The sequence below is a fragment of the Echiichthys vipera genome (assembly GCF_963691815.1).
Source record: "Echiichthys vipera genome assembly, chromosome: 18".
Lineage (NCBI taxonomy): Eukaryota > Metazoa > Chordata > Actinopteri > Perciformes > Trachinidae > Echiichthys > Echiichthys vipera.
Genome location: NC_139843.1, coordinates 8,430,957 through 8,455,281, shown reverse-complemented (window position 1 = coordinate 8,455,281; position 24,325 = coordinate 8,430,957). Strand labels below are relative to the sequence as shown.

The 24,325-nt window shown below is 41.1% G+C and overlaps 2 protein-coding genes across 2 annotated transcripts; both read right to left on the bottom strand.

The window, feature by feature from the left end:
* Positions 1–85: 85 nt before the first annotated feature.
* LOC310961006 (potassium channel subfamily K member 1-like) lies at positions 86–5,360 on the bottom strand. The gene is made up of 3 exons (XM_083932917.1): positions 4,813–5,360; positions 3,128–3,532; positions 86–1,583 (listed from the first exon to the last, which is right to left on the bottom strand). Exons 1-3 carry the CDS (start codon positions 5,162–5,164, stop codon positions 1,291–1,293), a joined length of 1,050 nt encoding a protein of 349 aa, XP_083789043.1. The 5' UTR covers positions 5,165–5,360; the 3' UTR covers positions 86–1,290.
* A 4,889-nt stretch (positions 5,361–10,249) lies between these two features.
* Positions 10,250–22,475, bottom strand: LOC310961133 (thrombospondin-2-like). The gene is made up of 21 exons (XM_083933099.1): positions 22,362–22,475; positions 22,168–22,233; positions 21,886–22,022; positions 20,822–21,310; positions 19,370–19,463; positions 19,103–19,267; positions 18,628–18,804; positions 18,384–18,557; positions 18,058–18,188; positions 17,335–17,469; positions 17,013–17,231; positions 16,818–16,925; positions 16,570–16,729; positions 15,831–15,949; positions 14,991–15,225; positions 14,352–14,579; positions 14,137–14,267; positions 13,302–13,442; positions 13,023–13,120; positions 10,649–10,788; positions 10,250–10,307 (listed from the first exon to the last, which is right to left on the bottom strand). The coding sequence occupies exons 2-21, from the start codon at positions 22,229–22,231 to the stop codon at positions 10,300–10,302; spliced, it is 3,153 nt and encodes a 1,050-aa protein (XP_083789225.1). The 5' UTR covers positions 22,232–22,233; positions 22,362–22,475; the 3' UTR covers positions 10,250–10,299.
* Positions 22,476–24,325: the final 1,850 nt, after the last annotated feature.

Below are 24,325 nucleotides of genomic sequence, written 5' to 3'. Positions count from 1 at the left end.
GAATCACTTGTCATTTGTAAAATATAAACAATATCATGAATTATAAAATGTTTAATGTTGCATGATTTATTTACCTTTTGTCCAGAAAGCTGATTGGATTTTATAAAAACTTTAACAAAGTTTCGCTCTTAATTAAACCCATATACCAACAAAATGATCTTTGGAAGACAAGTTATATCCTTAAAAAAAAAAAAAAAAGCTGTTTCTGTTAGTGAGTAAATGGATAATAAAACACAGTATGCTCCCTCACCCTCAGTTGTAACTTTGACACATTCTTGCATAATTGCATTTTTAAAGCTTTTGTGTACAGAATGAAAGTGCTGCCTTCTAGTGGTGGACGGTACACACTGCAGGATGATTACCACAGTGAAATACATTCAGTTTATTATTAGGTACATCCAATGGTGGAAAATAACTAAGTACATAAACTCAACTACTGTACTTAAGTACAATTTTGAGGTATTTATATGTTATTTGAATACTTCTGCTGTACTCTCCTACATTTCAGTGGCAAATATTGGACTTTTTACTTTTCATAACTTTAGTTACTCTCCAGAGTAAAAAATAAATAAAATATCCCCAACTTTATCAGTTGCACTATTAAAGTGATGAACACTTAAAAAAGGAAGGTCATAGTGTTCAGTTTCTGTTGAACTTGTATGGTAAATACGGAGGCTGCCGTTTGAGGTGCTGCTGTGTTATACTGACAGATGTCTATAATTTTCTCTACCCAATCCATGTTATTGATTTTCTTCTCTGAACCCTTTCACATAATGTAAACTACATTACTTCCAAGAATGGAAATTTCAATATTCAATATTGATGCTATACTACTTTTTACAATTTTCCTACGCAAATAGATTATATAAAGTGCTAAGAGCGGGCGTGAAATCCTCTAGAGCAAACTGTGCCGCTTTGGAATTATGGCATCAAGACTTTGACAGGAAGTGAAACCTTGTGGGGTTTCCCTCCGTTTGGGGACCCGGCCCTTCCTCTGTGTCACAGATCTAGCTCTTATCTGCAGGGAATGCAGCTACAGGGGAGAACAAGAAAACAATGCCATCCTGATAGTCTGTGGGTGGTTCCTGCTTTTACGCCATAAATGTCTGTTGGTGTTGGCAATGGCAGAAAGCCATTTTCATGTGATTAAGTGACCCATGTAGATATACACACCAGTGTGCTCCTGATATACTCATACATACACATTTAAAGGTCAAAGTTGGTATGTTATGAACAGTCAGAGGGGAGCACACATTTATAGACCTGTTCCTTAAATACAATGTATGACGGTCATCTCAGTTTGCCGTTAACAGTCGGGGTGTAAGGCGTTGACTTGCCGTCCTGCCGTAGGGACGCAGCCTGTTCTGACACAGAAGGGATGACTGGTGGTTGGTCTGTCACTTGATCCGAGGGGTCGCTCCGCTGGTCGCTCATGTGATCCCGGTCGATGATGTTGGTGGTCTCAGAGTCCAGCTCCTTAACTTTTTCTCGGTAGAACCTCTGTCTGAGGCGTCTCATCTGGGGAAGCTCGCAGCACGTCTCCAGCACCACTAGGACAAACACCAAGCCCAGCAGCAGGTAGACTGGGAGAGCAAACACACACACACACACACACACACACACACACACACACACAATGGCAGCATGTTGAAACAAAGACCAGTAGAGTATGACTAATAAGATCAAATCTAGGGTTGGTGAATAAATATATGGGCGTAGTAGCTAAAAGTCATTGCTTTGTTTAACCCTGTCAATCAGAGAAGCTAAAGAAGCTAAAATATAAAGGGCTGAAAAACATGTTGAACCTGTTATGAACATGTGTCCAATGAAAACCTGTATTCAGATTATTGTATCTTTTATGTTTTAATTTCAGTTAAGGGGTTACATGGTGATTTGCTGACTTTTAATCGAGCCCAATCATCAGGTCAACACTTCGATCAGTTCAGTGCTTTGGTTTCTGAACAGATTCCGGCTAAACTAACGACATTCCCATTAGCCTCAGCCGGGGGACATCACTATGTACCCAGGGTCCTCGTTGTAAGAGACTGGTAATAGCTATGTTTGCAGTTCAAAATGCAAAAGAATGAAAGTAGACGGGCGTTTCAAATACAGTTTGAATGGTAAAAAAGTGGGCAAACTTGAGCGTGCATGTGTCAAGGAGGATAACATCAATAGATGCTGTAGATGGGTGATTTCAACATAACTGCCCAAGGAAACAAATGCATTGCTGAGAACATAAAACCCTGTGAAGGGTCTCACTAATGTGTCATATTAAGAGGACATACAGGTGGGGAACAGAATCTGTGTCCCAAATCGCACACTTCCACCCTCGAACTGGCTTTTTTGATTCACTTTATAACTGTTAAAAGAGGACCACAATGGTTTTTCGGCAGTGTGCTGAGCCAGAGGAGTTGTTGGAAAAGCTTTTTGGAAAATAAACAGAAGGAACATAATTTCGATTCCTTGTTTGTCTTGTTCATGTGAAGAATTGACAATAAAGCGGACTTTGACTTCGGAGAAAAAATACTATAGTAATTTCCGGTAAGTGCAGGGCGCAGTGTGTGATTTGAGACAGCACTCACTGGGGGAATTGAGTGTACTGACCGTGTCAGTACATAGGGCACACAGTGCATGAATGTCAGTACACTCAGTGCACACACAGCATTAGACTTGCTCCCCTCAGCTGCACTTTGTGTTTATTGCTAAACAGCAAATGCTAACATGCTAAACTAAGATGGTATACATGGTAAACAATACCTGATAAACATCAGCATGTTAGCACTATCACTGTGAGCATGTTTGCATGGCTGTAGGCTCTTAGTCTTGTTGAATTTCTTGTGAAATACTGGATACTTTTCACCTCTCTGGGCCTCTAAAATCATTCAGTTGAAAACTTCATGGTTGGGTTACAGCTTACAACTTGTAATTGGGACAAACTGAGGCGCAGGTAAACAACTATTTGGGGTTCCATATAACAAGGTTGGGAAGTTATTTGCTGCAGGATGAGAAGATGCACTAAGGCTGGAGCTATTGAAACCTTTTCTAAATTGGTTACTGGCTTACTTTTTTGGAGATAAAATGCTTCCACCTAAAAAGCAACTGCAGTGTATCCAGCCAGTTTACTCACCTGTAATGGCCAGCCTATAGAGCGTTGGGTGTGGGTTGGCCTCTTTACTCTTGGCCTCTCCTGGGATATAATCCCCAAGGCCTATGGTCGTCAGAGAGATGAAACAGAAATACAGAGACTCCAGAAAGTCCCACTCCGTCTCCAGACTGACAAAGATCCATGCAGGGATAATGAGGAAGAGCACGACCATGATGATGGTTAGGCAGGTGGCATGAATGGCTGCTAGCTTCGATTTAGACATGGCCCAACGACGGTGGAAATAGGACACTGGACGTCGAGTCACCAAGACCATAATCCTCTGCACCACAACAGAGAGGAAGAAGAGTGTAACAGGGATGCCAAAGAGGGAGTAGAAGATACAGAAGGCCTTCCCTTCATCTGACAGAGGAACAGAGTGTCCATAACCTGAAAACACAACCAAACATGCAGCAGAGCCTTAATTACAGGATTGTTATTAGAGGTGTTATTCTTCTCTTCTCCAGGAGCCACTTAGAGCCCATAAAGCTCAACACACATAACAGTAATTAGACAGAAGGAAGAAAGACAGAGGCTCAGTTATTTGTTATGGAGCTTTAGGGACGTCAATTCTCATCACAAGCAACATTTATTCTTCCTCACGAACATCTCTCTGGTTCTTACTTACTGCTAACAAGTAGTGCACAGCTATAGTCGGACAAGATGTGAGCATAAACTTTTAAATGACCTAAAAGGTTACCAGACCACATACATGTTGTCTTCAGTGACTTTCAAATAACCTTTTTCTTGTTGTATGCTATTTATGATGATATACAGTGGCATAACGGTGCCGGTCTCTTATATACGTAAGTCCTAAAAGGTTTCTAACTGTCTTTTATTGACAGTTTATTAACATTTGAACTATCATATATACAGGCAGGATTTTGTGACATCACAACTAGTTCAGAGAGCCAATCATGGACCAGTATTTAACTTAGGCTACATAAGAAAGGGCCTTTTAGTGAAGGAGATATATTTTATCCAGGTAAACTTTTGAAACAGGAAATATGCATATTTTTAAATTCTGGAGAGGGAGTAGATGCGTCTATAATGGGGTTTTTTTTTTAGCAAAAAAAAACATAGGCTATGTATGGAAGCCCATTTCAGTCAATGTGATGGGAAACAAAGATCCTGTAAGTCCTTATGGTGAGAATCTTTCTCAATATAAGGACTCAGTATCTCACAATAATCACTTGGTATCTGAAAATAATGACTTATTATCTCAACACCATGACTGAGTGTGGCAGAAATAACGACTTAGTATCACAACAATAATGAAAAACGTTCTCAAAATAAATACTTTTTCACGGCAAAATGTCTCATTTCTTTATTTTCAGATGAATTATTACTAGCCTATTTAAGTCTCATTTGCAATACCATTATTTTGATACAAAATACATATTTTTTAGACAGGCTACTTTCTTACTATAAGGACTTAAGGAATCTTTTTCATCACGTTTTCATCTATTTTTTCTTTTGACTGGCGAAAATGGGCATCCCAAAGACCCAAAACCAAACTTATGTTCATAAGCATTGCCTTAGGCTACTAAATGTCTGGGGGGTGTCTGTATCTTTTTCCATAAAGCCATTAGTTACAACAAACAAACGCCTTTATAACGCATGACTTGACGGAGAGTTTCCAGTTGTAACACCTGTGTCCCAGGCCTCACCTGTTGTGGTCAGCACGGTGCTGGTGAAGAACAGGGAGGACACAAAGTCCCAGTTCCGCTCGGTGTCGTTACCCAACACGGACACTCCATAGTTATTGGCCGTTAGCGCACGGGCCAGAAGCTCCTCCAGGCGCGCGTCGGACACACAGGTGTTGTTGCTCAGGAAGGCCTGCCGGGCCTCCTTTAGCTCCCGACGAAGCTCCTGTTCGTAGGGCAGCTCGATGGCGGAGAAGATCCCGGCGCCGATAAGGAGGTAAACGATGTAGCCAACAACCAGCAGAGCAAAACTGAGCGCGGACTGGTGCCGCTCCACAAACCGAGCGCACCAGCCGTTGGTACAGCTGTGGACCATCCCTCCACTTTCCACTTAATGATGCGGGATTTATCAGAACAAGGAATACAAATCTAATTATACGCTTCAATGAGCCACACTGAAAGTCTGTCTTTTTCTACAATGACTTGTATCCTCTCTCTCTCTCCGGCGGATGAACTCGTCTTCCTCATTCTTCACCTCAATGAGGCTGGCAGTAGTGACGTCGCTCATTCACCGCACCAGGTGTGTGTGTGCGCGTGTGTGTACGTTTCGGCACTTCCCTCTCTGAAACCGGTTTAACAGGTTTAGTGTGTCAGGTAAATACAATGGATTTGTTTTACCTGAGGCCCGGGCGGCTTTCTTAGGAACCACAGATTTAATGACCGTGAAAAGGTTTGTATCTGTCCACACAGTTACTTAAAACACATTAAGCGTTCTTCCAGGATGTTTAATCTTGAATTAGTGCTATCAGTTAAGAACAATGAATTCAATTCTTATCTAGGCAAGAATTAACTACCAAAATATTGCACTTAAAATGAAAGTTAACTGGACTGAATGATAATAATAATAATAATAAGTATGACTATTATTATTAATAATAATACTATTAATTCAATTCGATTCAATGTAATAACCTTAGCACAGCTAAGGTTATGGATTACAGTGCCAAATCATAACAAAAGTTATCTCAGGACACTTTACAAACTAGGTAGAGACCACACTCTATGATTTATTTATGATTTACATTGACCCAACAATTCCCCCGTAGAGTACGGTGTCAACGACAACCTTCCCTGTTACAGGCAGGAACGTCAGACAGACCCAGCTCTGTGGAGGACGGACATCTGTCTGCACCGAAGGGAGGAAGAAAAGGAGAGAGAAAGAGAGAAAAGACGGAAAGATGGACAGAGAGAGACAAAGACAGAGACAGACACACTTCCAGTAACTATAATAATATCTATAGTAATGTGAATATGACTTATATGTTATGGCAGTTAATACAGCAGAATAGTAGAAACAAGCACAGCTAAGGTTATAGATTATAGCAGCAGCAGGAAGCGTCATGCAGGACCAAGGCAGCAGGCACCACCACAATCAGCAGTGACCTGCGAGACAACAAAGCACAAACAACTCCGGGGGAGAAGTTGAATTAGTAACATGCATTGATGAGACATGAATGATACAGACAGAGAGGAGAGAAGCTCAGAGGATCTGGAAAAGTATTATCCCCCGGCAGATTAGGCCCATAGCAGCATAAATAAGCAGAACAAAATCAGCTTAAAAATAACAACATTGCTAAGGGCTCATAAGCCCTAGCTGTAAGCTTTATCAAAAAGAAAAGTTTTAAGTTTACTCTTAAATATGGGGACAGTGTCTGTATTTAGCTCCTTTTATAACATGTGATGTAGCGCAAAGTGCTTTTTAAAAGAAACAAATCAATAACACAGCTGGACACACAGAGAGCTAAACAATCCAACAATAATACCCTAAAGAGATTTGTTTAAAGGATAAAATAAGATAATACAAGATAATACTAAGACATGGTTACTAAACCAATTTATGTAATTTGAATGTAGTACCTTAGTCCCACCACGTGGTGGCGCATCAGCCCTGTGCTCAGTGTGTCATGACCATTGAACGTGACATCACCCTGAGTCGAGCGCCATCTTACTCAGAGCCGAGCTACTGACCAGGGCACCCGGACGTAAACAAGCTGACTAACCGGGTTTAAAACATGATAAAAAACACGTACATTAATGATGAATCCTCGGGCAGTATCTACATAAATCTTCTGTTATGAAGGGAAAGTGTGACTGAGAGAGAGAGGGGTTCCGGTTTCACCATGTTGAGCCTCTGGGAACTCCGGTAAGAACTATGCTACATGCTAAAGGGCTAACGTTAGGCCTCGAGGTTAGCTGTCGATATTAGCATGATGTGACAAAATTCCTTTCCTCGAAGTGTGTTTATAAAACCAGTCTGGACCCCGATGTGTTTCCAATGTTCAAACCTGCAATATCACTGTGAACTTTGAAAAGTAATTGTAAAAAGATCGCTAGCCGAGCTTGCGCGAAGCTTATGCTAATCGCGGCTAGCACCGCTAAGCTAACTCAGGTATTACCTGTAATAGGAATGCTAACGGTGTAGCGCTGGTTAAGCTAAATTGCCACGACTGTAGCATATGAGAGAAAGACACGGCATATGTGTTGATATGATGGCAGTTGTAATTTAAAAAAGTGCTTTTTATTTAAAGTAATGCGCATAATGTGTTTAACTGCACTGAAGTTGGTTCATGTTGGTTAAAAAGAATAATTTGATACTGTTAATCTACGGTTAAAAGAGTTTTAAAGAGATATCATCTATGGTTAAAAATATAAATATTGATTAACAAAGATTTTTAAAAATATAAATAGTGCTTTGTTAGAATAAATAAGTGCATTTATGCTCAAATATAGGTTCATGATAGGTAAGTGTCATGGTTAAATACTTATCCTGTATTGTAAAAATATACAGACTTATTACAATGCTTTGAATGCTGCATCTGGGTATAGATATGGAAGAAATAGACTGAAAGGTGAAAATAAAAATATGCCATGATTTGAGTAGAGAGTAATGGTTATTTATTCTCTATGTGTAGACTGGTTTTCGTTTTGCAGGATTAGGACTTGATTCAGACTTTGCACAGTGGCGGTTCAGGGGCGACCCAGAAAGGACAAGAGACTCAGGCAGAACGGTGCACATTCTGGCCACCTGTGGGATCCACTCCGAGGAACTTCATCATACTTCCCTTGTGATACAGATAAGAACATAACACAAAAATCAACTCGGGTAGTAACCATATGCACAGAACTGAAACTGAACTCTGACCTACAAAGAAGGAGGGACACTTTCTTTTGAACTCTTTTATTTTATTATTCTTCAACTTTTTTGAAAGAGCTCTATATTTTTATTTTCTGTATCTTTCATTTTCATACACTGCAAAATATAAGCTACCTGTGGCAATAAACTGTCAACCGTTAACTTCACGCTATCTTGTTTGAATAACTTTTACCAGCTCTCCGAACCTAGAGAGAGTGTAGGTGTCATACTGTGTTCCTCCGATCAGACTGAAGGCGCTACACAAGTTTAAGATATAACAAGCCATAAAGCCAGTTTGATAAATATAAAATAAATATCTAATAATGACATATTTCCAGTTATGTTACTTTTAAGATTTTACATACATTACATTGGCACTTGTTTAAGTTTTACTACTATAATCCTGATTAATATAATCTGTTAACACTTCTGTACTTTTTGTGAATGCATGGCTTTTAATGGTAATAGTGTGTTACTAATAACTTTATCTACATCAACCAACATTTGACAGCTTATAGTTTCTTCTCTTCCACCCATTTGTAATTATTACTCTCACCACTAAATGGCGCTGGAGACCATGTTTCCACAATCTTATGTGTAATCTCCTGTGTGAGTCATAAGAAAAAAGAGAATAAAGAAACAACTGGGGAAAAAAGTATTTTATTGATAAGTTACCGCCAGACATTTGCACAGTGCTTTTCTACCACCGCCATCATCCATTTGTCCTCCCATCTCCTCCTTTCACTATCTGGCATCTGGCAATAAATAATTATTTACAAAAATATACAGACTTATTACAATGCTTTGAATGCTGCATCTGGGTATAGATATGGAAGAAATAGACTGAAAGGTGAAAATAAAAATATGCCATGATTTGAGTAGAGAGTAATGGTTATTTATTCTCTATGTGTAGACTGGTTTTCGTTTTGCAGGATTAGGACTTGATTCAGACTTTGCACAGTGGCGGTTCAGGGGCGACCCAGAAAGGACAAGAGACTCAGGCAGAACGGTGCACATTCTGGCCACCTGTGGGATCCACTCCGAGGAACTTCATCATACTTCCCTTGTGATACAGATAAGAACATAACACAAAAATCAACTCGGGTAGTAACCATATGCACAGAACTGAAACTGAACTCTGACCTACAAAGAAGGAGGGACACTTTCTTTTGAACTCTTTTATTTTATTATTCTTCAACTTTTTTGAAAGAGCTCTATATTTTTATTTTCTGTATCTTTCATTTTCATACACTGCAAAATATAAGCTACCTGTGGCAATAAACTGTCAACCGTTAACTTCACGCTATCTTGTTTGAATAACTTTTACCAGCTCTCCGAACCTAGAGAGAGTGTAGGTGTCATACTGTGTTCCTCCGATCAGACTGAAGGCGCTACACAAGTTTAAGATATAACAAGCCATAAAGCCAGTTTGATAAATATAAAATAAATATCTAATAATGACATATTTCCAGTTATGTTACTTTTAAGATTTTACATACATTACATTGGCACTTGTTTAAGTTTTACTACTATAATCCTGATTAATATAATCTGTTAACACTTCTGTACTTTTTGTGAATGCATGGCTTTTAATGGTAATAGTGTGTTACTAATAACTTTATCTACATCAACCAACATTTGACAGCTTATAGTTTCTTCTCTTCCACCCATTTGTAATTATTACTCTCACCACTAAATGGCGCTGGAGACCATGTTTCCACAATCTTATGTGTAATCTCCTGTGTGAGTCATAAGAAAAAAGAGAATAAAGAAACAACTGGGGAAAAAAGTATTTTATTGATAAGTTACCGCCAGACATTTGCACAGTGCTTTTCTACCACCGCCATCATCCATTTGTCCTCCCATCTCCTCCTTTCACTATCTGGCATCTGGCAATAAATAATTATTTACAACCATTAGCAAAAGGCAAATAAAAAGCAACAAGAAGTTACAGTCATTCGAGATGCTGTCAGAGTCCTACAGTAAAATACAGCGAATGAGACGGCCTGAAATCAATACCGGCACATTAAAAAAGCTGATAGATAGATGATGGTCACTAATTAATAGTCTTGGCTGGATAAAGGCCCAGCCACGACTATCAATTAGTGACCTTAGGTTTGTGTGTGTCTCTCTCTCTCTCTCTCTCTCTCTCTCTCTCTCTCTCTCTCTCTCTCTCTCTCTCTCTCTCTCTCTCTCTCTCTCTCTCTCTCCCTCTCTCCCTCTCTCCCTCTCCCTCTCCCTCTCCCTCTCCCTCCCCGAAATTGATAGGGGTCTCTCTGGCGAGTTGTTGAGTTTCCTGAATGTCCCACCAAATGAATTCAGTTATCTGCGGAGCAAATAAAGAAAAACACATCACAGATATTAGAGACACACCTCTTTATAAATACTTTATGGAAGTCAGAGGCACAGTGATTTGTATCAGTGGTGAAAAGTAACTAAGCACATTTACTTAAGCGTCTAAATATGAAGCACTCATTGTAAGTTAACCAGAACATAACAATTCTCAGTGATTATACACTGATGGAAACTCAATTATGAACACTATATTCCATTTCTGCCAGTAGATCCCCCTAAATCCTATACACTGCTTCTTTAAGTCAGGGATCCGAGGGCTTCTTCCACCGCTGATCGGTAGTCAGGACAAATGTTTGGACTTTGATTTCTTACCTCTGCACTCAAATTTGAGGTCTGAAAAGAGGACGTGTTCCTGAGAGAAGACAAACAGTCCCAGTCTGCCTCCAGCCAGGGTGTAGTCGTACACTGCACCCGAATCGGATAAAATCTCCCTGCCCTCATACACCACCACCCTGCAACACAACAAAGCTAACGTCATCATACACAGAATTTATCATGTTTTTCCATAGATTCAGACCACCTCTCAATGTGGAGAAAACTCCCTTCCAAAGTATCAACATTATAATGTTAAAATCAGTGTTTTAGTGTCATTTTTCTTCATGTATTTTTCTTCCTGTTGCATACTTTACTATTTCTTCCCGAACAATATTGAGGACATGACGTCAAATGGAGTTATATTTAACATAGTTACAGCATAGCTACGCAGCAGCTATCTAAAATATCAATTTGTGTTTGTCCTTCACCATCAAAGAGCAGAATAATCTTTTCAGTCTCACATTCAATAGCTATACAGTCCTCCTACAATGATGTAGTACCCAGAATGCATCACAGGCCATCGCTTGCATCTTCTAATACAGAATGTTTTGGGTTGTTTTTTTTGAAAATTACAGTTTTATTCTCGTTCCTATCCTTTTTTTTTTCAACTTGAAAACCTCGCTGTTGCACTGATGTTGTTCTCTCCGTCTGCACATAAACAGCACAAAGCACAGATAACTTAATGGCCAGGGTTTTTCTTTGTCTTTTTAAAGTCCATCAGTGAAGTACAACTAAGTAGAAGAAGATGTGAAAGTGAATTATGTTGTTATTATGTAAACACATCTGTGGGTGATTTTCTTGTCTTCAAAGGTGGAACAAAAGGATATTTTCAGAAATGTAAGAAGCTATTGTTGCTCCACTAAAACCTACATGAGCTGAACAGGCACTAACTGAGCTCTAAATGTGTGATTTGAAAGGAACACACCAGTGTTTTGTTTTTAATTTTAGTGTATGTGATTTTTGTCGAAGTAATTATTATAAACTTTATTGATAAAGAACTTTTACTACATGAGATATAAGTCAAAGTGCTAAAGGTTAGAGAAGCAAGCTTGTCGGTTCAATCCATGGACAGGCAGGATAAATCTGGGTGGGGAAAGTGAAAAATAAGTGCCTTTCCTTCCCTCACCACCACTGAGGTGCCCTTGAGCAAGGCCCTTAACCCTAACCAGTCCAGAGCAGCTGCTCAGTGGCCAACAGGTCAGATTGTGGTGGGACTTGGCAGCTTCAAGGTGTGAACATGTAACTGACTGTGATCAGGGAGTTCATAAAAAAAGAGAGCATTGCTCTGTGAAACTGCCCTGAATTAATTAAGGTTAAAAAATGCATTAAAACAAGGGCAAATAGAAGAAAATTAGACAATAATAAGATAGATGATAATATAGTGAACACAATGAAAAAGATTAATGGTAAACAAGCACAGAGGTAATTCAAATTAATAAAAAAATTAGAGATTTAGTCAAAAAATTAAGAAATACATTAACTAAAGTCAAATTAAATAAATAGGTTTTCAGCTGTTGTTCACAAATATTCACAGAGCCTGCATCTCGTATAGCTCTTGATAGGGTGCTCCATGATTTTGGTGCATTGTTTATTTATTTATTTTTTTTAAAGTGGTGCAACCTATTTCCTTGTAATGTAGAGTCTGCAATGTAGGCTGGACCCAAACAAACAAGTAAAAGAATCTTAAAATATTTTTCTAAAAGGTACTGGGAGTCAATTGAGTGTTTTAAAACTGGGGTAAGGTACTCTCTCATCTTCAAAGGTGGAGTTCTGAATAACTAATATTTTTCAATTGAATGTTTGTCGTATATGAATGTAACACCAATTCACATGTCAGTCGTTTTAAAAGCAGACTGATTTTAAAAGTTTGCCCTGAAACAACAATGTTTATCTGATGTGTAGTAAATGGGCTAAGACACTGGTGTGGTCCTAAAGCCAAGCCAATAATATCAAATGCTTTGACTGTAAATTCAAATATAAAGGTTATTGCTTACGTTTTCACTAGGCAGGAGGTGTTGTTCCTCTCAGGAAGTCCACAAATCTTAAAAAGTTGGGTGATTTCCCTGATAATAATCCAGCTGTGGTTTATGACAGCTCAACATGAAAATATAAATTCAGGCTCCAAAGAGAAAATGCAGCCAAGCGACGAATGCTTTAAGTCAATACAGTTACAGGTTCATATATCAGCTGTCCTATTGCAATATTTTCCAGATAATAATGAGAAAACACAAGGAAAAAGCGTTATTTCCTCAGAAATGCTGGATATTCGGGTTTTTTTCTCATTTATGACCTTGCTTAAATAAATCTGAGCACTGTCAGATCATGCTGTGATATAAAGTGTCTTTTTTTTTTATGATGACAGTCTTTGTACCTGATGAACCCAGTCTTGGGTCTGTGGATAAGGTGCATGCGGTAGGCTGTGTAGTCTTTCCAGCCAATTTTATTGGGGTCATGCCATAATGTTCTGACCTGAAAGAGACACACACAAATAGATGTCAGTGTGGAGAAATTGTCCTAGAGTATCTGATCTTTTGTGCTGGTGTTCAAGGTTGTTTTAGTGAAGGCTTATCTCTTCAAAAAGGAATTTAAGTGTGATTGATGACAAGCAAAATACACAGAGACAAATATGTATAAAGCCACTGATTCATGCCTGGTGTCTGGTGTTTCCGGTGTGCCACAGGGCATTGCGTAGATACTCCCCTGGTCCTGTGGTGGAGTTGACCAGTTTGATTGAGACTCCCGCTGTGCCAAAAGCTTTGGACGGCTTTTTCTCCCAGTAGGCCTGAGACACCTGTTCTCATTAAAAGATAATGCATGCATTGATTAAGAAAAAAAATATCTTTGTAGCCCTGTACAAAACTATCTCTAATAAACCTCCAAGAATTCATAGGGCCTTTTTTGCAGAGGCCTACGGGAATGGCATTACCTAACTTTGAATATTGGGCAGTTAATATTTGTAGCATGTTATGTTTTAAATCGGATCATAAGAAACCAGCCTAGTTACAGCCTCATATTGTAAAATGACTTTATTAATCCAATACTTGGAAATTCCCAGAGGGTCTGGGTACAATTTTAGGAAGACATTTGTTCTTACATAATCAATATAATCTTTCAAACAACCAGTACTTTAGATATTTGCAGATTAGAATCCTTTCTCAAACTAATTTGATCCATCCCTTATTCGCTAAATAAGTAAACATGAGACAACATTCTGGCTATATACCCCCTTGGAAAGGGTGTGGTTACTCAGTTATATGAGATGATGTCTGGTCTTAATGGCTTCTCCCTATCTATGATTCAAGTCCTGTGGGAAGAAGACCTTCAATTGCAACTGGACGAGGATACATGGGATTCAATTCTAAAAAGGGTCCGTATCAGTGCTTTGCTGTGTTCTTTACTGGTGTATTTGTTATTGTATGTTTAAAGGGTAATTTTATGTTATGTTTCTACTATCATCAATGTTAAAGTCTACATTTAAACCTCACCTGTTTCCACATGACAACGTAGAAGCGTCGGCTGGACTGGTAGGCGAACACGATGCCTGCGTAGTCATCATCTCGGTTGGTATTCACATAAAATGTCACACTGAAGTCCACCGAGCTGAACTGGTGATATCCTGTTTCAGCATAGGGATATTAATATTAATATATTTTACTTTTTATGGGTCAAGTGTCCTTTCCAAAGCTATAGTTAATCTCACCTAAAGCTATGCCTGGGTCCGAGTTGGCCACCTGCAGCAGCTCGGTGCCCTGGCTGCGGATCACCCAGAGAGGGTCGGACTGCGTGGTGCCATTAGGGTCCAACAAAACAACTTGAAACTTCCTAAAGTCTACGGAACTGATAGCCTGGTTCAGAGGACATGGATCCTGCGCATCTGGAACACTGTCGTTGTCAAAGTCGTCAAAGCATGCATCTCCACTCCTATCACCTGCAGGAGGGGGGGGGGGGTGAATAAAGAGAGAGTGAATGTAACAATGTGCTTTCCTGGATTCATTTTTGCAGAAGGAGAAAGAGATGAGAGACATGGGAAAGTCCTGTATGATGGTGGATAGATTAAATGATCTGAGAGATGACTGAGAGACATAAAATGTTAATGTTGATGTCCAACATTAACATGACCTAGATCACTGGGAACACAGTCACAAGACTTTACTGAAAGACTGCAAAATCCATTTATTGTAAATCATACAAAATATCTTCTTCGTTTGACAGCAAATGGATCAGCTTCTGTACGATTATGTCAGAGATATTCTTAGTTCGACTGCTAGATTTTCAGTGGATTATCTTTGAGTTGCCGACAACTGATTTTAGAATTTAGAAAAACCGTAGCATCACCAACCATCAGAGTCCAGCTGGTCCCTGTTTGGCACTAGCCTGCAGTTGTCCCGGTCGTCAGGGATACCATCGTTGTCGTCATCATGGTCACAGGCGTCTCCCTTCCCGTCCTCGTCATGGTCGGCCTGGTTGCTGTTGGCAATGTAGGGACAGTTGTCTATAGAGTTTTGGTGGCCATCCTCATCGATGTCCTCGTTGTCGTCGCACATGTCCCCAACTAGGTCACTGTCAAAGTCAAGCTGCAAACACACAGAAATTAATATTAAAATATCCCCGTTTTACCTCCACCAGCCCATACACTACCTGCATCAACTCATATGTTTGACTCAGACAACCCACGTTTGAAATGTTTATTGCAACACCAGAACAAAGTTAGTTTGGCATCTAGACTTTATCACTCCCTGCGGATAGTTTACATGAGAGTGAGTTTACTGGGAAGTGATGATTCAATATATTCTCCCCAGACGGAGCTCAAAGAGCAGGCAGCAATACAGATGCAGGGCTGCAGCGGCGTTGACAAGGCAGAGGGAGAGATGGAATAAATTTGCAGTTTAAATAGACCCGCCAAATTAGGAGGGTGTGTTTACAGGAGAGGCTGTAGAGTGAGGTATGTCATTTGAGTATGAAGCAGTGCAGCCGGAGGTGACTGCCTGAACTAGTTCGCAGGCATCGCTCCATCTAAAAAAAACAATCATCCGTCCACCTGATTGATTGCCATTAATAAATATTAGCTTTTTTGGATCCCTGAACCCCGTACCAGATGTTCTGTTGGGCAACACCGCCACCATCAATATGGAAGATATCTTAAGTAGATACATGTGTGTTTTGTGTTTTTTTCAGGGACCTGCAGTGGGTTGTGTAGAAGGGGACAGTTGTCACACTGGTCTCCGACACCATCCAGGTCTGTGTCCCTCTGGTCAGTGTTGTAAACTAAAGGACAGTTGTCACGGTCATTCAGAACCTCTGGAGAAAGATAGACACACACACACAGAGCAGATCAATTGCATGTCGTGTTGCTTTAACTCTTTTATTACACATAAAACCATACAACATCCAAAATACCTCTAGACATAAATGTAATTCGATCCCTATTTCAAGAGTATCGTAATGCTAAGTCAACTTAAAACAGATCCTGTTCCCAGTCTGTAGTGCTCATTACCACAACGTTTATTTTATTTCACATTCCGAAAAAAATAATCTAGTATTTCTCTCCTCATTCAATCTTTTTTAGGCAACGAAATGTGTAGGTTAAGTCTAGGCACTAAAACTACCGTCACATGACCAGTTAAGTCTGGGCAACAAAAGGTAACAGTTAAGGTCAGGCATCAAAAGGACTTGGTTAGGAATAGAAAAAAAGGTTCTGGTTTGGCTCAGTACTTCCAGGACAGGAACACTAGTCCCCCAGGTGAATGTCCTGTGTTTTGTTTTTATCTATATCTTGCTCATGGTACCATGTCCTCCATGGAAATCTAAAAGTGAAAATATTAGTTGAGCTTCCTGCTGTTGCATAATTAGGGAGTTCTCTAATAAGACATGGATAAGTAACTGCATGTTCCAGGCCTGGTGTAATGAGTAGCTCCTACCATCTCCATCAATGTCAATGCTGCAGGCGTCTCCCTCTCCGTTGTCATCAGTGTCTGTCTGCAGCGGGTTGCTCTCAAACGGACAGTTGTCACAGCGGTCCCCAACCCCATCTCTGTCAGAGTCAAACTGCCGCGGGTTGTAGACCAGCGGGCAGTTGTCCTGTGCCAGACACACACATCAGCCCACGCATACACACATAGAGGATGTGAATACTCAAAGTTACTCCATGTCTGAGCCACAGTCTCACCCTCTCATCTATGATGTCATCATTGTCGTCATCAGGATCACAGGCGTCTCCCTGTCCGTCCTTGTCCAGGTCTTCCTGTCCAGAGTTGGGTAGCATGGGGCAATTATCCTGCAGCCAATCACAGCTCAGATTAGTGATGTCCCATTCAATCAGAACACTTCCAGCCAATCAAGAGTTGATGTTTTATTATTTTACCTTTTGACAGTGATATGTTGCATTCTGCTTGCAGGTTAATCTGTTGTTGGGCCAGCCATCCAGATCAGAGTCTTCACCACACAGGGCGCCATCTCCTGCGAACCCAACAGCGCACACACACTTGTACAAAACCTCCGATGCCAGTCCCAAGTACACACAGTTGGCATACTTGTGGCAGGTGTGTGTGTTGTCTTTGCAAGGGTTGTACGGCTCACACACCTACAAACGCAGGGATTTGGAAATACCAAAGTGATTCATGATCGGAGTTCAACAAGAGGAAAGTAGTTCACACAAAAGTTTATTCAAAGAGGAAAATGCTTGCCTGCCGGGTTTTATGGGCTTCCTGCAGTCCGAGGCCATATGGCTGGGTGCCTTTATAGCGAGGAGGACAGGGCAGGCAGTAGAAGCCAGGGTCTGTGTTTACACACGCTGTGACACACACACTCTCCACCTCACACTGCAGAGATAGAGGGATTTAGCATACTCAGCATATCAAACACAAACAGTAAATGCAAAGCTCTGACAGGTGATGTGAACAGGGTCAGCCTACACAACTTGTATTTAAAGCAAGCTTTCAGTTACAGCCTGGAGGTTGAACTCTGATCACAGGTTTTACAACCTGCATGATGTGCAAAGGTGACCAGGCAGAACCAGAGGGAAATACTTGTATTTTTGGGTTTCTGACATATTTACATGCTTTAATGTATGTATTTTTCGCGTACTGTCTGAATATACCTGACGGAAAGGCTCCATTTTAACGCCTGTCTTAACACTTTGAAAAGCCCAGTCTACTCTGATTGGTCAGCATTTCCAGATCTTTTTTTCCACTGGCCACTCGTGGTATTGCAATTAAAGTCCTGACGGCTTGTTTAAAGGCACAGATTCTGAATACGGGCTCTGTATATTTCTCTGTGGATTTAGCATTTTGATACTTTCATAGTATTATATTGCACCTTGGCCTGCTTTATAATCTAAAAAGACATGGAAATCTCACTTTTTACAATATGGGACCTGTCAATGAACATGAGTACTAATTAGTTGTTACCTCGTTCTCATCTTCACAGTGAGTGCCATTGCCATGTAAACCCAATGGACAACGTCCACACTCCCATGATCCATCGCTGTATGATGTGCACGCCACTCCAGGAAAACACGGATTTGAAAGCAAGCATGTATCTGAAAACACATACAAATACATATAATATATATATAAAGTGCATATAATGGCGATGAGTCTTTTACACAGTCATAAAGAAAATAGTCCAAAATCAAGGGTCAGTGGCAGCTAATTTATTTTTTAAGGACATTTATTATTGAATAATTTGTTTCTTCCGTTCCTAGCCTTAGCCTGAGGTGTGTGGACAGATTTACCTATAGGACATGATTGTTTATTACAGGCTTCATAGTCCACAGCGTCTCCAGCACAAGGCTTCCCGCCGTGTTTAGGGGCGGGGTTCAAACACTCCCGCTGGCGACTCGTGAGACCTCCACCACACGACTCCGAGCACAGTGACCATCCAGTCCAGCTCGTCCAGCCTCCAGCAACTACACGCAAACGCATCATTTACCAGTAAGCCAACTACAATGTTGTCTGCATGTGCATTTGTATACTCACCTGGGCAGAGTGTATTGTTGCAAGACTGTGACTCCCTGGCACTGCCCGTGCACCCTCTGCCCCCCTTCTGTGGTGGAGGGTTGTTGCACAGACGAACCCGTGTGACGTCGCCTTCTCCACATGTTGTTGTACACTCAGACCAAGGAGACCAAAAGCCCCAGTTCCCATCAGGACGTGCTGGACATGGAACAAGATCAAGATTATAAAAAGTCCAAGTTTTTTGTACAGTAGCCTGGAAAAGTCTCTGAGTAGAATTCAACATCACCAGAGCGCCACACTGTGTATACATTAATATAACTACAACATGTTTCTAATTATGATTACAATCTTTTAAATCCATTTATCTGAAGTTCCAGACTTTGTGCTCTTTGGTGGAATAGTCAGTTTGTTCCCTTGGGACGGCCAATCAAACACAAAAAGTAATACATAAATAAGTAAAGATTTATCATGGATCAGGCATGTATTGATGTCCTACCCTTGCGTTCACACTTCATCAACATGCAGCTGCGGGTTTGGACTGACGGGCCGGCACAGTTTGGCACGATGCTATTGCAGGATCGGCCCCTTTGATGCCCTCCACGTCCACAGGTGACCGAACAGTGGGTCCACTCAGACCACGGGGACCAGCCATTTTCATTATCTTTGTACACACACAAACACTGTTGGTATATCTTTGTTATACTATGCGACCTTAACACACATTTCCAACCCTAAATCAAAGTTACACACAAGCAAAACTCACTGAGACATACAGGACAGCACTCGCCATCGATAAAGGATGGATGGATGCAGGATACTGGAGGGCAGGAAGCTTGTTGACACACCACTTTTCCATCCTACACAAGGTGGGAAGACACACACTCAGCATTTTATTAGTCAAACCATGCTAGTTTGAGCCAGATGTTTTGCTAAATGCCAGTCCTTGCAGAGGGATGGTATGCTGTCATGACTCATAAATTCCCTCAATCCATCCTTGACAAAACTAATCATGTTTTATAAACAGAAACAGACTCTGAGGAGGATGAAATAAGGAGCATGAAACGAGAGAGGAGGCTAAAAAAAAAAGCATCTCTGGAAATAAATGAAAATACACTGGATACAAGTGAAACTTACAGTGAGTATCTTCCCAACTGGTAAGAAAATTCTAAAGGTATTTCAAGGATAGGTTTATTCCCTTCGGCCAAGAGTTAGATGAGAAGTTGGCTACCCGAGAGGTATCTAACTTCTCATCCATATAAGAGCTGCAGGATTCATGGGATTATTTCAAATCTTGAGGCTGTCAAGTCAAGGTTTTATTGCAGACTCTAAAGAGTTGACTAAAAAGACAAAAAATCTGGTTGCATCTAAAATTCCATACTTGCATGCTTGATTGAAACAGTATGTGAGATTGTTTTAGTGTCTGAAACCTTAGTAGGAAACTAATAATACATGAATTGCATACCATTTCCAGTAGCCTAAGCAAACAACTGACACTATGCATGCATACATATCCCACAATGCTCCGCAGTCACAAAGTTTATATAAAGATAGCGGCAATGGAAGGAAATGGTCAACACTTCCAGCATTTTTGTGTCACAGTGTTGGGGAGATATTTGGCTTGTGAAAAATGGGTCAGATATTTACTTCAGTGATTATGGGGCTACGGGAAAGGTCGTTATCTTTGTTTATGTTCACTTCTCCAATTGGAATCAATACACTTCCTGCGGCTAGTCTCCTAAAGAGGTGGAACAGTAGGGAAACACTCCAAACGGTCACTACACTGGTATTAAAAAAGAGGAAAATTGTCACCTGTGACTGCTGGACTAGGCTACTACAACAAATGTATACATATTGACAACGTAATGCATATTATGCGATTTTGGATGCAGCCATGTCTTGAGTCAAGTCTTGCAGCAGTCAAGTCCAAGTCTTAGAGACGTGATTTAGTTAAATGTATAAAATGAAATAACAAAAATAGGCTTGGACTTGACTCAGTCACATTGAGGACCTGGACTGAAGAGCTGGCTTGGAAAACTGCTCTGGGCTACATACAAAATTATACAGAATTACTCAAGGGACTGAAGTTTAAACATTTACCATCTAACCTAGAAAATGTAGGTCATGTTTCAGTCTGTTGTCTAACAGTGAGCCTTGTGTGGCCCTCTCCCAGGAAACACATCACTGCTAATATCCCAGATTGTAGTTACATACTGACCTTGCAAGCACAGAAGGTGCAGCTGTCAACCTCCCAATCCTCTCCGTGCTCGTACACTCGTCCATCCTGCATACACCAGACCTCGCTGTCTCTGTCTCTGGTTCTGTCAAGACCACTGACATCACCGCTGCTGCTGCTGCTGCTACTGCTGCTGCTGCTGATGCTTATGCTGCTTCTCATGTTGATGCTGCTTCTCATGTTGATGCTGCTGCTGTTGCTTTGCACGTTGCTGCTGTTGCTGCTCATATTGCTGTTGCTACTGCTGCTGTTGCTTCTCATGTTGCTGTCCATGTTGCTGTTGGTGCTGCTGCTGTGGCTTCTCATGTTGCTGTCCATATTGCTGTTGCTGCTGCTGGTGTTGCTTCTCATGTTGCTGTTGCTGCCATCCCTGTTGTTGCTCTTGTTTCTGCTGCCATCCCTGTTGCTGCTCCGGTTTCTGCTGTTGCTCAGCTCAGCCAAAGATATCCGCATCTCTTCATTTTCTTTTGACTGAGAACACAAATAAATAGCTTACATGGAGCATTTTCAAAACATCATTAATCTAAGCTGATTTATTTGTATCTATTCTATAAAGATGTGCCGTGTATTAGAGCACAGGGACCTGTTGAATTATGCTAGAATGGTGGTTGAGTTGATAGCCAACACTTTGACAACCCCACTCCCCAACCCCCCAACCCCAATATAACCAGGACATTTACCACAAACCACAGTGTTTCCTTCCAGAAAAAAGGATGCTGCTGCTTATTCCATTTGCACTGAAAGAAGAGCTTCTCTCTGTTGGTTTGGTCACACAAACTTCCTAAACCTCAACGCTGTCAAATACAATTGCATGACAGAGGCTGGTAGACTAACACAGCCTTACAGTTTTTCAAGTCACACATAGTAAGAATTTATATTTTACTGATGTTAAAATGTTGCACCAAACGCCTTCAAGTGGCCATTTTCATGTGTTTACCCTTTTAAAGGAGAGAAAAATTCTTACATTTAAAAAAAAAAAAATTACTTTCCAATGCCATCATGCATGCAACGATACATGTGCACCTATGTTTATTTGTGTGTCTTACTACTTTCTCCAGGTCTTCGAGCAGGTTGCTGGTCACAATACGCAGGCCCTGGATCTCTGTGAGCAAGCCCACCAGCTCGTCGCATGGGTGACGACAGACTTGTGACGACACATTGTCGACCTTTGCACCACCCACACCTGTAGAGGAGGCACAAGTGTGTGTGGTCTGTGCTAGATTTTGAGCAGATGATGAAGAAAAAGAGGTGAAGATACAGTATTTTGTGCACATATACATGTTTAAATACAGGTTATACTAGGTGTATCTGTGAGCAAATGGTGGTACCTGCACACACAGCTGCTGCATAGAGGAATGTCAAAAGCCAGGGGAAACCTCTCAGCGGACTCATTCCTGTTCACACATAAATCACATATGCAGACGTCGTGAAATATTGCATCTATACTGCTACACTGCACAATACAAGCTGCTGCAGAGGAGATAAAGAAGAAGAAGACAAAGAGGGAATTAACTTTGCATACCTGCGTACTCCTTGCTGTTTATCCACGATTAGAAATCACTGCTGGTAGGCTCGTCCCCGCTCCAGCTCCAGCTCCACAGGGGCTGTGATGGAATGTCTGTCTCCTCGCCTTCTTCCTTATTTCCTCGTCTCCTTGTTTCCTTCTCACCAGACTGAGGCTTATCTGAGGCACAGTTCCCTCAGCAATTTTTTAATAAAAAAAATAAAATAAATAAGGAAAAGGATGGTGAGAGTGAAATCTGAGTGGAGAACATGCACACAGCTCTGTTAGTTCTGTAGAAAGTTCTAATGTGGTTATGCATTTGTTTGAGAGCGGGTCTGCATGTGTGTGTGTGTGTGTGTGTGTGTGTGTGTGTGTGTGTGAGAGGCAGGAGCAGGAGTCGTATATTACCCGTCTGTCTGGCAATGAACTGGGCTGCATATCTCCCAGCGAGAACCCAGCTGGATGGAAGAAACTTGTGTGTGTGTTTGTATTTTTGTGTTGATGTCTAGATGCAGTTTTCCCAGACACATCATTTACACTCTTCAAACTCAGACACACATGAAAACATGCACTTCCACCCACACATTGATACACACACACATGCTTATTGGCTGCCCGAGTTTTTCCAATATTTTAGGAGCGAGAAAAACTGGCATCACCATAAATCCCTGGTGAGAATGGGAGGCTTGATGTACGTGTGTGTGTGAGAGAGTGTTTTATTTATTATAAGGACTCAGTTGTCTTGTCTGCAGAAGATTGTGAGGTAAAGACGAGCAAACTGATGGAATATAAAAACATTTACTCCCATTGGGACCATCGTCTTGCTTTCCTTTCTCTCTATTTTTCCTCCATCACTTTCCTCCCTTCTCTCTCAGTCTCTCTCTCTCTCTCTCTCTCTCTGTTAGGTCTTCTCCCTGCTGAGTCAAAAAGGCATCATCATCCTGAATCATATTTTCCATCTGTGGACTCCACTGGTGGAATAATGAATCCCGCAGATGTGTGCACACATGCATTCACACACACACGCAAGCGCCTGTGCCCATTCAAACAAATTCTCTATAACTAGAAACATCACAACGAAGAACAAACAGGAACAGACGCCATGTTTCCACCGAGAAGAGGTTCTGCGGTGAGGGCCGGTGGAGTGAAAGCCGGTGCTGTCACGGCTCTGAGAGAAAAAAAGCCCCAAAGGTAATAAGATCTGAGAGATATAAAAAGGTAGAGTCTTGGGTGAGATTGCTTGCCAAAGTCCAGCGTGACATTCTTGGACTGATATGCCAAGTGGAAGACACATTCTGTTCTGGGATCTCTCAAAGTTGGCGAATGTCAGTCTTCCCTGTGTTTAAAGAGAGAAAACAGTTTCAAAGAGGGCACCCAGCTCGCTGCCTCAGAGAGGTGAAAGAGGTGAAAGTGACTGAAAGCTGCCAGGCTGAAGCCAAGAGAGCACTTTATGCAATCAGGTAGCTTAAGAAAGGCTGAAGTGGCGTCGCAGCAGTTGCCCCATTTCTCTGAAAGTAACCAGACCAGAGATCTCAAAGGGCTTTTGCATTACACTCTAAAGCCTCCTGTGTGAGCAGCAGCCTCACTGCTAGGCAGGCAGGCCAGACAATTTACGCAATGCCGCACAACTTTTAAGCATGCAGTGTTCAGAGTATTACACAGGCTTAAAGTAAAAGGATTTACATGGAAGGTGCACAGTAATGCTGGAATGGAGACGGACAAAGGTGTCAGAGACCAGGGGGGATGGCATGGTTATCACCATTGTCAGGGATTTCTTTATTGGCACATTTCCGTGTATAAATCAATGATTCCGGGGCATGCAGCCAGTTCACACAGATATGCATTTGCTTGCTTAGCTGAATGATGAAGTATAGCCTGCAAAGTCAACGGGTTTCTTTATCACATACATAAATAAACAGATGCTGATTCACTACATGCGTCAGACAGAGTCCAGCCCTTATCCAGCCACTGGGTCAGTAGAA

What these genes read in the sequence shown, in the direction of transcription:
- LOC310961133 (XM_083933099.1), bottom strand. Translation starts at nt 22,231, where the DNA reads ATGAGTCCGCTGAGAGGTTTCCCCTGGCTTTTGACATTCCTCTATGCA. An exon ending in TTCTACACAACCCACTGCAG is followed by an intron (nt 15,226 to 15,830) that starts GTCCCTGAAAAA and finishes GTGTGTTTGCAG; the next exon opens with CTTGACTTTGACAGTGACCT. An exon ending in GGACCCAGGCATAGCTTTAG is followed by an intron (nt 14,268 to 14,351) that starts GTGAGATTAACT and finishes ATGCTGAAACAG; the next exon opens with GATATCACCAGTTCAGCTCG.
- LOC310961006 (XM_083932917.1), bottom strand. Translation starts at nt 5,164, where the DNA reads ATGGTCCACAGCTGTACCAACGGCTGGTGCGCTCGGTTTGTGGAGCGG. An exon ending in CACCGTGCTGACCACAACAG is followed by an intron (nt 3,533 to 4,812) that starts GTGAGGCCTGGG and finishes TTGTGTTTTCAG; the next exon opens with GTTATGGACACTCTGTTCCT. An exon ending in CTATAGGCTGGCCATTACAG is followed by an intron (nt 1,584 to 3,127) that starts GTGAGTAAACTG and finishes TTGCTCTCCCAG; the next exon opens with TCTACCTGCTGCTGGGCTTG.